This window comes from Helianthus annuus, chromosome 15 (assembly GCF_002127325.2).
Source record: "Helianthus annuus cultivar XRQ/B chromosome 15, HanXRQr2.0-SUNRISE, whole genome shotgun sequence".
Lineage (NCBI taxonomy): Eukaryota > Viridiplantae > Streptophyta > Magnoliopsida > Asterales > Asteraceae > Helianthus > Helianthus annuus.
The window spans coordinates 154,675,584-154,692,677 of NC_035447.2; the positions used below are offsets into that span (position 1 = coordinate 154,675,584).

At 40.1% G+C, this 17,094-nt stretch overlaps 1 protein-coding gene across 1 annotated transcript in view; it reads right to left on the minus strand.

Moving 5' to 3' along the window:
* LOC118487549 (glutamic acid-rich protein-like) overlaps positions 1-11,735 on the minus strand; it is an 18,085-nt gene extending 6,350 nt beyond the window's left edge. Inside the window, exons 1-5 of the mRNA XM_035984489.1 lie at positions 11,711-11,735; positions 10,680-11,569; positions 9,795-10,484; positions 9,377-9,610; positions 8,933-9,098 (exon numbers count right to left, since the gene is read on the minus strand). Of these exons, the coding sequence (XP_035840382.1) occupies positions 8,933-9,098; positions 9,377-9,610; positions 9,795-10,484; positions 10,680-11,569; positions 11,711-11,735 (2,005 nt within the window). The remainder of the gene's footprint in view (positions 1-8,932; positions 9,099-9,376; positions 9,611-9,794; positions 10,485-10,679; positions 11,570-11,710) is intronic.
* Between the last annotated feature and the right edge of the window lie 5,359 nt (positions 11,736-17,094).

The following is a 17,094-nucleotide window of genomic DNA, read 5'->3' on the forward strand; positions in this document are numbered from 1 at the left end:
TAGGATCCTCAAAACAAGATAAGCAAGGATCCTCCTTCAAAAACAACAAGTTCAAATCCTACCATAGAAACGAGAACAAGAATGTGCATGCTGTCGACCAAGAAGAGGATGATGAAGAATATCCTCCAATCTCAGAATATTGTTTTTCCGTTGATAATCATGAACTAATCCTTGCAATGCAGAATCTAGGTGAAAAGGCTAGGTGGCCCAGGAAGAATGATAAACCATCCGGGACTAAAGACAAGTCCAAATGGTGTGCATACCATGAGGATTTCGGCCATCTGACTGAAGATTGCATAGCCTTAAGAAAGGAAATTGGATACCTGCTAAGCAAGGGCATCTAAAAGAATTGCTGGGGAGAAAAAAGCAAAGGACCCAGGATCCTGAAAGGATCCCCGAAAAAGCCCCAGCACCTCCGGCAAATGCACAAGTGATCAACTTTATATCAGGAGGATCAGACATTTGTGGAACATCCTTCTCAGCGGCCAAAAGACATGCAAAAGAATCAAAAATGGATAATGGAGAAAGGCCTATTAGAACCTCAAGCGTCTCAGAAGGGAAGATGATAACATTTGATGAGGATGATCGCGTTAATGTTCAGGATCCTCACCATGATAGCTTAGTTATCACTCTCTTTATCTCTAACCATTTTGTCCGCAGGATCCTTATCGATGGAGGAAGCTCAGTGAACATTATCCAGCTTGATGTACTGAAGAAAATGGGTATCCCAGAATCAGACATCACACCAAGATCCTCCGTGCTTGTAGGATTTAGTGGAGAAACGAAGAAAACTCTGGGGGACATCAAACTCCCAATCTATGTGGAAGGATTACATAATTATCAGAAATTTTGTGTTATTGACTGTTTATCTTGCTGCAATGTTATCCTTGGCAGGCCTTGGATACATGATATGAAAGCAGTCCCATCCACCTACCATCAATGTGTGAAGCTCCCTAGCCCATGGGGATAATCAAGATCGAAAGTGATCAGCAAGAAGCTAAAGATTGTTATACATCATCCATGAAGCCAACATCGAAACCAAGGAGCAATAGCAATTACAGTATCCTCCAAGGAACGTCTTGGAGGCAAGGGAGCAGGATGTGGACGAAATCCTTCTGGATCCTAGTGATCCTGAGTCAAAGATCTATATCGGATCAGGGATCCTTGGCAAGATGAAAGAAGACATGATATCCTTCCTCAAAAGAAGAAAATCTACCTTTGCTTGGAAACATGAAGATATGACAGGTATATCTAAGGATATTATTACTCACAAACTTGGCATTGACAGGTCTATCAAACCAGTCCATCAAAAAAGGAGGAAGTTTGCACCAGAAAGGAATGCCATTATCCAAGAAGAAGTAGAGAGGCTACTTCGAGCAGGTATGATCAGAGAGGTAAAGTATCCAAAATGGTTAGCCAATGTGGTTGTTGTCCAAAAGAAAAACGGAAAGTGGAGGGTATGTGTCGATTTCACTGATTTGAATAAGGCATGTCCCAAGGATCCTTTCCCATTACCCCACATTGACTCTATGGTGGATGCAACAGCGGGGCATGAACTGTTAACCTTTATGGATGCATCATCTGGATTCCAACAAATCCAGATGGAACCATCTGACCAAGAGGATACAGCCTTTATGACCCCAACCGGTTTATATTGTTATATTGCCATGCCTTTTGGACTAAGAAATGCAGGTGCAACATATCAAAGGCTGGTAAATATGATGTTCAAGGATCAAATTGGAAAAACTATGGAGGTGTACATAGATGATATGGTGGTCAAGTCAAAGAAAGCTGAGGATCACCTAAGGGACTTGGAAGAAGCATTCGATATCCTTGATAGTTACAACATGAAACTTAATCCTTCAAAATGCCATTTTGGTGTTAAGGCAGGAAAGTTCTTAGGATACATGGTAACCCAGAGAGGCATCGAAGCAAGCCCGGAACAAATCAAAGCATTAATAAATATCAAATCTCCTGCCAATGCCAAGGATGTTCAAAGACTCACGGGCAGGATAGCAGCTTTGAACAGGTTCATATCGAAATCCTCAGAGAAATGCAGAGAATTTTACGATATCCTAAGGAAGAATAAGAAGTTCGAATGGACTGAGAAGCATGAGAATGCTTTACAAGCCCTAAAAGAATATATGTCCTCTGCACCAGCATTAGCAAAACCGGAAAAAGGAGATGTGTTATCCTTATATCTGGCGGTATCCTCAACCGCTGTAAGTGCTGTCCTTGTTAAGGATCACGAAGGTACACAATATCCTATCTACTATGTAAGTAAAAGTCTACTTGATGCCGAATCCAGGTACTCACACCTCGAAAAACTTATCCTTGCATTAATCATGGCATCCACTAAGTTAAGGCATTATTTTGAAACCCATACTATTGTTGTTAAAACTAATTTTCCAATTAAGAATGTCCTCAGGAAACCGGATATGTCAGGGAGAATGGCTAAGTGGGCAGTGAAGCTTAGTGCCCATGATATAAGATACGAACCAAGAACAGCCATTAAATCTCAAGCACTAGCTGACTTTGTGGCTGATTTCAGTAGTGATCTACAAAAGGAAGCAGAATTGGAGGTCCAGCAGCTGGATGAGACCAAGGATCCTTGGATCCTACACACTGACGGATCCTCAAACATCAAAGGCACAGGGCTAGGGATCCTACTAAAATCGCCACAGGGGGACATAATACCCCACTCCATAGCCTGTGAGTTCCAAGCAACTAACAATGAGGCTGAGTATGAAGCCCTAATTGCTGGCTTACAAATCGCTAAGGATATGGGGGTAAAGTATCTTAACGTATATGTAGATTCATTATTGATCACTAATCACTTTAATGGATCCTACGCTGTTAAAGGCGAGAAGCTAACCAAATATTTAGAGATAGTCAAAGAATTGGCACTCTCTTTTGTCTCTTTCAGCTTGACACAGGTACCAAGAGAGGAGAACACAGAAGCTGATGCATTGGCCAACCTAGGATCATCCTTGAAGATTCCAGAAGATATAAGTATCCCTATCATCCATATCCTGGCTCCTGCCATTGAAAAACAGGTGGCCATGGAAATAGAAGAGGATACTGCAATGATCCCTAGTGAAGAAGCCCAATCTCATTCAGGATCATGGATCTCACCGATCATGGGATACTTGCAACATGGGGAGATCCCGATGGGAGAAAATCCTAGAACTTTCAGGATTAAGGTATCTCAATTCACAATTCTGAATAATGTATTATATAAGCGATCTCTTGCAGGACCATATTTGAGATGTATCGAGGATCCTGAAATTGAAGAGGTGTTGAAGGATTTCCATGAAGGAGATTGTGGAAACCATACTGGGGGCAGAGCTTTGTTCTCAAGGATCCTTAGAACAGGATACTACTGGCCAACCATGAGAAGGGATGCTGTACAATATGCTAAAAAGTGTGATCCTTGCCAAAGACATAGCAATATCCTCCATCAACCAGCTGAATTCTTACACCCAATACCATCCTCTTGGCCGTTCATGAGATGGGGAATGGATATAGTTGGCAAGCTTCCTAGAGCACCTGGTGGAAAAGTATTTATGCTTGCCATGACTGACTATTTTTCCAAGTGGATAGAAGCTGAAGCCTTTGCTCAAGTCAGAGAGAAGGAAGTTATATCCTTTATCAAAAGAAACATTATAACCAGATTTGGCATTCCCTCTGAAATTATATGTGATAATGGTTCTCAATTCATTGGAAGGAGAACCACTAACTTTTGTGACAGTTGGGGAATCAAGATGATAACATCAACACCAGTTCATCCACAAGCCAACGGTCAAGCAGAATCATCCAATAAGATCATCATCAACAATCTGAAGAAAAAGCTAGGATCCAAGAAAGGGAAATGGGCAGAAGAATTGCCTTATGTGCTATGGGCTGATAGGACAACTCCCAAAAACGCCACTGGTCAAACATCTTTCTCTTTAGTATTTGGGGCAGAAGCAGTGATCCCAACAGAAATGGTGATCCCAACTGCTAGAACAAGTGCTCGTGATCCTGAAGAAAATGCTGCAATTCTAGCTCAGGATTTGGATACTATTGAGGAAATCAGGGATCTAGCCAGAATAAGGATGGCAAGCTACCAACAAAGAATGGCTGGTGCCTACAACAAAAATGTCAGGATAAGGAAGTTCCAAGTTGGAGATATGGTATTAAGAAAAGCATTTCAAAATACTATTAATCCTGCTGACGGGAAGCTAGCACCAAAATGGGAAGGTCCCTACTTAATTGAAGCCGAAGCAGGAAAGGGGGCATACAGGCTGCTAACCATGGAAGGGAACTTGTTGCCAAGAGCATGGAATGCTGTTCACTTAAAGAAATATTTCATGTGAACATGATCCTTCATGCGTGTGATCCTTACATTGGTTTATCCTTGAAGGATCCCGGTGCCATCGATGATCCTCATTCTGGTAATATGCTTATCCTAGAAACTATTATATTTTCCTATTTTTTACCTAAGGATAAGGATCACGTATCCTTTATCCTCTTCTCACGAACCGTTTGAGTTATGATAGTCCAGGTATCCTCCGCATCTCGTCAAGATCCTCGAAAGCACCACAAGTCTTTGGGTCCAACCCCAGTTATCCTTGGGGTTATCCCCAGTTTTCGCCAGTAGCGCACGATGATCCTGGTATAGTTCACGTCTTTGGGACCAGTACCCATTTCCGGGGCTGACAACCTCATCGTACTGGCTATACTTAGGATCCTACGTATAATGGTGGACGCACCATACATCCGTTCCTAAGGTTTCTAACGTTTTCACGTTAGCTAAGGTTTTGACATTTTCATGTCACTAAGTTTGGATAGTTGCCAGAAAGGGCCATACTCCAGTTTACATACGATCCTTTGGGCTTGTCCCCAGTTATTCTATGGGCTTGTCCCCAGTGATCCTCCGGGATCATCCCCAGTTATCCTTTGGGCTTGTCCCCAGTGATCCTCTGGGATCATTCTCAGTTATCCTTTGGGCTTGTCCCCAGTTACTAACTTATCCTTTATATTGGCTTAGTCCCAAGTTGTATTCCATTTTTTCAGGTTTTCGAAGTTAAACAATTAAGGATCCTTAATCCTTATTATCCATTAAAGTTTTACCTATGGTGATTCCGATTAAAGGTTAGGATCCTAACTTGGATCCTCAGGTATGATCCTTAACTATTTTCAATTTCATTATTCATTATCCTAACCAACCCTGATACTTTGACAACCGAACCTATGATCCTTGAACTAAAATACTTTGAATAATTTCAATATGAGGATATTTGATCTAGGATCATATCCTAAGTTTATTAAACACCTTTTCAACTCTCGTTATTATAACAAATATAGCAATTGAGAAATAAGAGGATTATTGAAGGATAACAACACAAGATAAGCCAGAAAAGTTAAGTTATATTATTAAACAAAAGGATCATTAACCCTTTCAAAAGATTGTCAAAATTGCCAACCCACATTTCTACCAGTAAAACGTGGCCCGTCCACATGGGTTGGCAAAGGGTGTCCATCGTCTATGCGGTCTTAGCATCTTTGCAGGAAAATAAAAGCGGCAGGATCACAAAGGCTTCATCCCCCAAACAGAGGATCCCTCCACCTTTTGTAATCCTACCTATTGTCTAAAAGGATCCAGGATCCTTAACCCTAAGAAACTATTGTTTAAGTTACAGACCGTAATTGTTTCAAACCATGAACCACTACCACAAATCACCACCAAACCTAAAAAATTGGGCTCCGGCCTAGTCAACAATATCCATCATCGCCCAATCATGCAGCTTACTTCTTCGCTGCTCCATCACCAGCTTCTCCACCCTGATCCTTATCAGCATCACCTCCCTCCAGCCTTGGGATATCCTCAGCATCCTCCTCATCATCCAGGTCCGCCAGCCTTGTCTTCCAGCCTTCAACGTCCCATGAGCTTCTGTCAAAGGTGGGATCCTGAGCCTCCTCAGCCATTTGAAGTTGGATCTTGTACATAGCAATCGCCGCCGAGACCTTAGCATCTTGGATGATCTCCTGCTTCTCATTATCCATGTCAATCAGCCTTTGAGCAGCGTCATCTTTGGTAGCTTGGAGTTCCTTCTCAAGATCCGCTATCGTAAGATCCTTTAATACACCCATTTGCTGAAGGTCGGCAATCTGGCTCTCCTGATTTTCAACATGGCCAAGATAAGTTTCAATCTCAGCAAGTTTCTGCAACAAAAGAATAAAGACAAGCTCAGAATCAGATAAGATACTAGAGACAGATAACCAACAGGGGCAGTGATCCTTACCTCGTTCACGTAGTCAAGAAATTGCTGACGAAGGAGAGGGAATCCTTGGAGCTCATCAGAGGCTTTCCTCTTTTTTCCCTTGCCCCGAATGGACGCTTTAGGAGCTGAGACTGAAGGGCTGGCAGCGGGAGCTTTCTTCTTCGAGGACGTGACATTGGCAAGATCACTGATCCCAAACTTGGAGGCAGATTTAACAGACCTGGCAGATTTTCCGGCACCTACACAATTCAAAAACAAGATAAGTTCCCTTGATAAATTAAATACTTTCACATAAAACTTATTTTTTATGAGGACACTTACTTGACATTGTGGCAGACGCAGAGGATATCTCTTGAGAATCTTGGATAATAATCTGGAAGCTTCGAACTTCAGGATCAAGCTTCTTGAAAGCTAACACTCTCTCTTTGGCAGCAGGGGTCAACTTTAAGTGAGCAACGGAGATAGCTGCATAAAAAGACAAAAAAGAAAAGACATCAGTGATCCTCATCATATGAGACAGAACTGATAGTGATCCTTCGAGGATCCTCTATCCTACCATGAGTGGCCCATTCCTTGGGCAGATCCTTCCCATCCGGGATGGAATCCCTCTTAACAAAGAAAAATCGACGTTTCCAGTTGGTATCATTCTTGGTCACTTTGAAAATAGGGTGATCCTCCCCAGCTTTCCGTTTCAGCAGATACCGGTGGGAACCAAACGTAGTAAGATCATAGAGCTCGGCCAGCTCTGCCATCCCCAGATCAATCCCTTCTTGCTCGATGATCCTCTCGAAGGTATAGAGAACCCTCCAGATCATCGGCATAGCTTGGATATATGAGATGCCGGTAAGAGAAAAGAAAGATTGGGTAAACATCGGAAAAGGATATGAATACCCAATGAGGAAGGGAGTAGCAGGAAAAGCCACCCAGACATCTGAGACAAGATCGCTCAAAGCAGTAGGATCAAAGGGTTTGAAAACAACATTCGCTGGGAAACAATGGCGAATCTTGTCTATGTGGACATCAGTAAAGCAGCATCTCTCCACGGGAGAATCCTTGATAATTCCCTGGCTCTTTAAGGGACTCTCCTTCTTGGGACTCTTGTGCGGAGAATTACGGAGCAGCATATTTTGAACAAAAAACAGAGTAAAAGCACGAAAGAACAGAGCAAAGAAGAGAAAGAAGAAGATGATACCTGATCAAGAGTCTTCAATGATGGTTATAAAGGGAGATACTTCGAATTTAAATACAAAATGATCCTAACCCTATCTCCTATTTATAATGATGATTTGCAGGGATCGTCACATCAGTGACGTAAATATCACAACGGCTAGTCCATATGTAACGGCTAGTAACCCGGAGTCGCCCGTTAGAGATAAGCTCAAAACAAAATATAACTCATCTATTTACAATTAACTCCTTATATTTTGGGGGCAATTGTTGGGGCTGGATTTTACTATAAATGATCCTTATACGTGATCCTGACCAGTGATCCTTGTTTCTTTGGCAGATAGTGATCCTCAGCCAGACTTCAGGATCAGGATCATGGGACGATATGGTGATCCTTACACTAACGGTCACTTCCACTTGTTACAAAATTGTTTTGCAGGAACACCTAGCAGGATATGCCCTACACATCATGATCCAGGGACGCGTTTTCACAAATATGGCAAGAGCTAAATTGGAGATAGACGTTGTACCGGATATGGAAACTTAGCTTGATTAATGGGCAGCAATTTAGGCTAGATTATCTTTATTTCTAAAGGGGTAATGAGCTGATTAGTGGTCTATCTACCTAAAATAAGTTACCTACACATGTATAAATACCACTCTTCCTCATTCGGAAGAACACACACACAACATACGACACAACTCTCAACACTTAGACACTCAGTGATCCTTGTACTCAGCTCATTATCATCCGAAGTTGTAACTACATTTTTATTATATTGAAGTTGGTGATCGGTAGTTGCCATCACCCGAGGTTTTTTATGCCGGAGATCATACATTGATCAAGGGCTTTTTCCTCGTATAAATCATTGTGTCTTTGTATCTTTATCACAGAAGTGATCCTTTACTTTCATAGCTAACCAAGCATCATACCCCGTTTACATAAAGTTTGGTTACATTATCCTTGTGTGATTTTTGACCAAAACAATAACAAATATGTTTTTGTATAAAACCTGAATGAACTCACTCAGTATTTCCCGCTGACAAAACCTTTTTGAAACGCGTTTCAGGTGATTACAGTAGATTGGAATAAGAGTTGGATACGGCAGCAAAAAGGTTTACAGAAGTGGCTTGATTTATCAATTAAATAAAAATTTAGAAAAGTTGTTTTATGTAATCAAGTTTATATTAAAAGCTACCTTTGTAAAACATGGAATTTATTCCATCTATTTCCGGTGTTTCTAAACTCTGATATTTTTCCTAACTCACGGTCCTGATGAAATTTCCGCTGCAATGTTTTTAAAAATAAACCACAGGTACCACTGGGCTGTTCACGGCTCCCGATTCCGTCCAGGTGGGGTCAGGGGACGTGACAATATCCTTCTCCGAGCAGTTCACCAGCCACATAGGATCCAACACACTGATCCTTCTAGACTTCCCAGTGGACTTGTCAAATAGAGAAATTACCGCTTCCGCTATGCTTTCATTATACAACCAACCTTGAAATTCTTCATGAAAGTCTTGTTCCATTGCACGTAGCGGCATATTCTTCAAACATCTCGGCGGTTTAATATCCAACGTGATATCTTTCTCTCCCGACTCCAAAATAGTGACAATTTGCTTTGGATACTGCGGCTTCCAATCTGGAAATCTATCTTTTGCTTGCTGCATATATTTCCACAAATGTTGATCATGCTGTTTCACTTCCAAACCATAGTAGAACTGCTTGATATTCTTTGTTTGCACCAGTTTTTCAACATCCCACCACGGGAGGGTTTTAATATCTGACAAGAATTTGAAGTACTGAACCCCTTGCTCCCGTCTGATAGCATACACTTGCAGATCTTCTAAGTAACCCCATGACAGAATATCTCCCCATGAAATATCAGCATCATGTGTGAAGTACTGTAGAGGTCTTATAATTTTCTTTCTTTAGGCATTACCTTGAACCACTTCTTTCTTTCTTCAGCAAGATTTTCTCTCGGAATGGTTCTTGGAACACCTTCAGTGGTGATCTTTTCCACAATCTTTCTTCTAACTTCGTCTTCATTATGCTCTTTAAACATTTTAGCAAGAGACGGAAATGTTTCATCAACACCAGCATAGTGAAACATTGTCTCTTCATCAGACGAATCAGATCCCTCTTCAACAAATACATCATTGTACTTATCAACTTCCTAAGTGTACTTAAACTCATATTCTTTTTCAGGTGACGAAGGAATTTCATCTTCAATATCAAACTTGAATTTCCCATCATCCAAGACCCAACTCTTCCAACATCTCTGCCCTTGATCTAGGAATCTCTAACTCCCCCTCAACCCAAGCATTCAAATATATGAAAGTAGGTTGTGTAAGGAATACCTGGTCAGCATGTTTCTTTCCAGATGAAGAAGACTCTTGTTGATGATCCTCCTCTTGTTCGTTGATTTCGTCATTCATAAAATCTTCTATCTTTTGTTGAACAGAAGGATTCACAATTAACAACCCAGTCGCCCCTTGATCATCATCGTCATCTTTGTCTATCAAATCATCCCATAAACGATAATAGTTATAAATTGCATCAAGAACGTCGTCCAAATCTTCATCTTCTTTCTCTTCTTCCTCTACTATGTTTTCTTCATCTTTCCATCTAAGCAGCAACACTTTATGTTCTTTCGCTTTCTTTCTTCTTTGTTCAACTAGCACACGGCGAATGATTTCTTCAAAGTTATAGGATGGAATAGTAGCTTCACCAACAAGTACGAAGCCTTGAGCTTGATCAGCTTCAACATCAACCATCTCAACGTCAGCTTGACTCGAAGATCCACCAGCTTCTTGAGTCTCCATAATAACATCTTTCTTTCTTTGAGTTGCTTCTTCAGCCAACCTTCTTTCTCTTTCAATCCTTCGTTCTTCAACCTTTTTGATTTCAATGTTGTTGTAAATGGATTGAACATCGATGCCAAGATGATGTTCCATTACGTTGTACAACATGTTGTGCTGCTCATCTTTCATAACTTTATTCGCCCTAAGAGCTTCCATTTCTAGCTTTATTGCTTTGAATTCATTTGCCTACGCTTCATGAAGTTCACTTATTAGTTGATTCAGCATCTTGTTTATATCATTCAACTTCACATTCTTCACATGTAATTCAGAAGTTTCTGCAGATAGTAGCTTAAACAGCTTTGCATTGTCATCAATATCACCTTCCATTTTCTTTATTTTCTTTGCTTGTTTGATCATGACAGACTTGATTTCTTAATTTACTTTCACCAATTCTTCATGTTGTTTCTTCAATTCATCACGATCAGCCTCTGCTTTGGCCTTTTCTTTTTCAAGAATACTAACTTTCTTCTCCAGAGCTTTGACAGAAGCATCATGAAACATATCAAACTCATCACAAGAAAGAATATCATCTTTGTACTCCCTTCTAACATTTGGAAAGCCTTCAAACATTTCTGGAAGAACTGTTTTCTTTGGCTGAGAGGACTCTGCAACATCAAGATTTTCTGGTGGTGGAGGTGTTGTAGCAACCCTTACTTTAGTAACCTCAACTTCATCATTACTAGTTCCTGCTTTCTTTTGATCTTCGGGCTTTTCATTGCTTTGAACTTCTGGTGCCTTAGGAACTTCAACACTTTGAACTTTTTCAGCTTCAATATCCTTAGGAGTTTCAACATGCTTCTCACTCTTGCCGCTTTGACTTTCAGGCACAGACGCACCTCCTTTCTTTGCTCTAACATTCCTTGGAATAACGCCTTTCTGAACAGCTTTGCGCTTTATCCTTAGCTTCTTTTTCTCATCTGCTGTTGGCATGTAAGTAGAATCCTCGTCATCAGATTCTTTCTTCTTCCTTTTCTGAGGTTTCTTCTTTAACTCAACCTTTCCAACACCTATTCTTTCAATCTCGGACTCTGTTTCCATTGATTCATCTTCAGCATCATCCGAATCATCATGAACAGCACCTTCAGGCTCTTTTTCTTTAACACCTTCAGCCGGAACATTTTCACTTTGTTCTTTCTCAGCAGTTACTTCATCATTCTTCTTTAAAAAACTTTCAAGTGAATCTTTCAATAGATTAACTCCTTCTTGAAGAACTTCTGATGGTTCCAGCACTGGCTCATCAATTAACTTTTGTTTTGATTCCCTTGAAGGCCCTGTAAAACAAGCATTGAACGTTCATTAGACAAATATAACAATTAAAGTTCCAATTTCTTTTATGACTCCCCCTTTCAACTATACCCATAACAACAATCTTAGGTGTTTGCACTATAGGAAAAGGTACAGCTGGGGATGACTTTGGAGTTCTCTTTCTTTTGCCATCTTTCACAAACTAATATCTTAGCTTCTTCTCAACCATTTCCCTCATCTTGTCATCTTCAGTCTCTGAATTACTATTTTCATGTCTCCAAGCATCATTTTCTAGAGCAACATATCCTGGATTATCGATCTTGCAAATCATTCTCCTTGCTCTTGGTTCAGGATCATCTTTCTTTGGATTTTTCGATAATCTGCTTAAAGTATCAGCTGTCATGTTTTGTAGACCTAATATATCATCAGAATCCTTTGGAAGATCTTTAACTTGATCATCTATCATCATCTGGATAAACCTGGGATACATAGTGTACTTTCCACTACTTCCTATATTGTCTACCATATGGTCAAATATCACTTGCGATACATTGTATGGCCTGTTCAGCACCAAGCAAGTAATGATATTCATTATGTAATCAGATGTCTCATCATAAGCTCCTTTTCGATGTGACAAAGCATGCACTACGCAGTGAATTAGGAACTTATAAGGTATACTAAACATGGTCTTCAAATATTTTCCATTCAAATGACCTGTAAAACCCCATTCTGCACCATAAACCCTTGCATAATCGTTCAGGAATAATGATAGGGTCAATATCAGAATCTCCAAATTCCAACACTCGTCTAAGGTCTCCCACATTGAATTTGATTTCAACATCTACATCTTGACCATTCTCGTCCTTCTTTCTAACAGCTGAACAGATCATCTTCTCATTCTCAACATACCTCACTGAATTCCAAAACCTTCTAACATGTGATTCATAATATATTGTTCTATGGGTTAAGGCCTTAGCAATCTTACTCTCCCTTAAAAATTTTGCTGTCTTTAAACAAAGTTCCGTCTGTATAATGTGCATCCAACAGACAGTAAATATTGTGAGATTTATCCCAGTCTGATACTCTTGGCTGCAAAAATACTTAGAATTAGCATTTGCACAAGTTTCGAGACATAAAGACACAAGTGATAAAAATTTTGAAAACTCAAAATTTTTCTAACTCTGGGATTCTCACTCTGCACAGTATTAAGGATCGGATGGTCATCCGTTCGGATTGCCATCCGATCCGTTGAACCATCTTGTGCAATGAATAGTCAAACCAAGTCAAGTGCATATGGATCAGATGACCATCCGATCGGATTGTCACTCGATCCTTGTGACAAACAGATAAACGTTTTGACCAGTCAACCTTTGAGAGAGAATGCCATGGATCGGATGGTGATCCGATCAGATTGTCACCCGATCGGATTGCCACTCGATCATTGGCAAGATAACAAAATTGAGATATAATTTTGTCATTATGTATTGAGGATCGGATGGCCATCCGATCGGATTGTCATCCGATTGGATTTTCACTCGATCAATGACAATCAAGTAAGGCACAGATTCCAAGACCGATACTTAGAAAATATTTCAAACATGAAGTGCTATGGATCGGATGGCCATCCGATCGGATTGCCATCCGATCAAGATGCCATTCTATCTAAATCAACACCTTTATCAGTTAAAGCACAAAAATCAATGCAACACTTTAGAGAATATTTTAATCATATAAAGCATTGGATCGGGTGGCCATCTGATCGGATTGCCATCCGATCGAGTTGCCACTCAATTCAACTGACATGAAGAACACAATGAACAGATCTATGAACATCAAAAATTTTTCTAAGTTAATCATCAAATTGAACACAGATCTACGTAGAGGATTCTCAGGCGATCAAAACCCTATGTTCAAATTTTTCTAATTCGGCTTAATTTGGGTTTAATTTCACTTTTTGTGGTCCGATAGCCGACACTCTTAATCTTCAATTCTATAGATTTTATCATGTTTTTGCACAAATTGAGATGGTAAACCTATAGATCTAAGGCCCCTGAACAAAACCCTATGTTCAAAATCTATTAAACATCCTTAAATTTGCCTAGATCTAAGGTATAAAGGCCGAACAGTCTGCGAACATGCTTAAAACCACAAAATCATCAAATTAACAGTTAAGAATCAGTTATCTTACCGTTCCCATTGTGAAGGTTGAGTGTGCCAACGATCAAATGAAGTGTGGAAATCAAGAGTGAAGAATCAAGATCAAAGAAAGTGAGAGTGTTTGAGAGAGTGTAGGATGGTCTCCTGATCGAGTAAAGGTTTGACTGAAGCCATTGACCTCTATATATAGGGGTGACCAAGTGTTGGATGGCCATCCGATCGAATTGTCATCCGATCGGATTGTCACCCGATTCAAACAACTCTCTTTGACTTTCAAGTGTTTTTTCCTTTTGACTTTTTGTCGTCTTATCAGATTTGGTCAGTTTTAGAAATCCACTTAAGTATCTAGGTCTAAATTAATGACCCTAGGCACTTAATTTGCCTACCAAGTCCAAGTTAATGACCTTGGTTGACCCGAAACAAAACAAACTGACATTTTGTTCAAATTTTTCAAACACATTTTCATGAAAATTCACAAGTGTCAACTTAATGAACTTGCATTGACTTTGAATTATCCAACCCTTTTCCAAGATAAGCTCCCAACCCTGTCGTCCATCTCAGAAACTTCCTGCATCTGCTTCATAACTGCGAGTCTGAAGATCAGCTTTCTACCTTGGTTTGTTGATAAAACTAAGGCAGAAATGTAAAATCTTTTTGGGATTTTAAGAAAGTTTAAGACTAGACAACAAAAAAATCTTTTTGGGTTTAAATGCTAAACTGAACTGAAATGCAGTAAAGGTAAACTATTTACAAACATATTTTTGGTGAGTGTGTTAGGGGATCATATCAGCTATCGACAAGTTACAAGTACCATTGAGCTTGTATACACACTAGGTATTAAACAATTCACTATGATTGCCGATATACTGATCCAATTAAGTTTTCACACAAATTTCAATTTGTTCAGGATACTAATTAGTGTATTAAGGTCTTAACTTATACGCGTGTCCCACCTCAGAATATACTCCCGTATCCAGACTTTCTATATTCAGTCTTACAGGTGAACGTACAATAATGATATCTGTAAAGGGTAGTGCGAGACCATGAGAGCTCAGGTTAGAACTTCCGTTCAGACAGAGAGATGATGGCTTGACTTTTGGTGTGTCCCGTTTGGGGATCTTTTCTTCAACAGCACATGATTAGCATTTTGCAATGTTTCATCATTTTTTATGCTGAGGGTAGGCTTTAGGATTAAAGCAGTGCAGAGTATTATACGAGGACTAGGCTATTGCTTCCGCAAAATCAGAAGTCCTGGTATAATACCCCAGATATCATTATGCACATAGACCTAGTATGTCAAAAATAGAAAATCTTTCAAACAAGATTTCAGGGGTTACCTATATATCCGAGAGATGTTCCCCACGAATAAGCAAGAAATGTTTTTAGGTTTATATCCTGAATAATTCTACTAAATGTATAAAGAAACTACCGGCATATCATTAGCGAGACTGCTTAACACCTTTTAATCATTACAAATCTTTAGCAAACTGAAACTGTCTAGCTGACGTACTATCATTTCCCCTTTTTACACAAACTCTTTTTGGGTTTTCTATTGTTTTTGGATTTTAAAAATATCTCATGTTTTTGGATTTTTTCATTTTTTATTGTTTTTGTATTTTCTGAAAATCTTATGTATCTCCCCCTAAATACCAAAACAACTAAAAATACGACAAACCCGTGCAGTCTGCTTCTCAACATCATCTGCAGTGGTATTCTCATCGACGCCAAGTATGCAATCCGCATCCGTCAATAGCTTCATACCATTCAGTTTTAAAAGATATTGAAAACATGATCCATCAAAAGCTTTGGTATGTAAGTCTGCTTTTTGTTTGTCGGTGTGGATTTTGTCAATTCGTATCAACTTCTTCTCAAAGCAATCTCGGATGAAGTGATGACGAATTTCAATATGTTTGGTTTTAGCGTGATGTAGTGGATTTTTTGTTATGTTGATTGCTGCCTCATTATCAACAAAAATAGGTGAAGTAAGAGACTGTAAACCGTAGTCACGCATCTGTTGTTGAATCCACAGTATCTGAGAGTAGCAACTGCTGGCAGCTACATAATCTGCTCCACATGTTGATAAAGCAACAGGAGTTTGGTTATTACATTGCCACGTGACCAGTTGGGGTCTGAAAAATTGGCATCCTGCAGTTGTTGATTTAGCATTGACTTTGCAGCAACCGAAGTCAGAATCAGAGTACCCTTCGAGCGTAAAGTCACCGTCTTTTGGATACCACAACCCCAAGATTGGAGTTCCTTTCAGGTAGCGTAGAACCCTTTTGAAAATTGACATATGTGAGGCTCTAGGACTTGACTGAAATCGGGCCGCATGGCAGGTTGGGTACATTATATCAGGCCTTGATGCTGTCAAATACATTAGCGAGCCGATCATGGAATAGTATAACGTTTCATCGACCTTCTCTCCGGTGAGATTAGGGTTGATACCATGATTCGTAGCTAATGGGGTGGACATAGGCCGTGCCGGACATTCCAAATTTCTCCAGAACATCATACACGTACTTCGTCTGATGTATGAAGATTCCCTCAGGCATTCTACCTGGAGCCCTAAGAAGAACTTCATCTCACCCATTGAAGACATTTCGAACTTCTGCTTCATAAATTTTTCAAAATCTTTGCAGAGTTCTTCATTTGTTGACCCGAAAATAATGTCATCAACATATATCTGGACTATCAGAAGATGACCATCGACTTCCTTCGTGAAGAGGGTAGCGTCCACTTTTCCTCGGATGAAACTGTTGGCAAGTAAATGTTGAGATAACGTCTCGTACCAGGCTCTCGGGGCCTGATGCAAACCATACAGCGCTTTATCCAGGAGATAGACCTTGTCTTTATGTATCGGATCCATAAAGCCCGGTGGCTGTCCGACATATACCTCTTCCTTCACCTTTCCGTAAAGGAATTCCGATTTGACATCTAACTGATACACTTTGAATCCTTTCCATGAAGCAAACGCTAGGAAGATTCTGATAGCTTCAAGTCGAGCAACTGGAGCATACACTTCTATAAAATCTATCCCCTCCTGCTGACTGAAACCCTGGACCACGAGTCGACCTTTGTTGCGAACAATAACTCCATTATCGTCTCTTTTACACTTAAACACCCACTTCGTGTTTATCTTCCTATGTCCGTCAGGTAAATCCACGAGCTTCCAAACACCAAGTTTCTCGAATTGACTCGGCTCCTCTTGCATAGCAATGACCTATGAATCTTCAGTCAGTGCTTCCTTATAGGTTCGCGGTTCGATCTGGGAGATAAAACAACTGTGTGAAAATTCAGTTTGTAAAGGAGCAACTTTAGTATAAAAACAAGTAAGGCCATGGTAAATCTGGCATCTGGTGCGAACTCCTGACTGCAACTCTCCAATTATCAACTC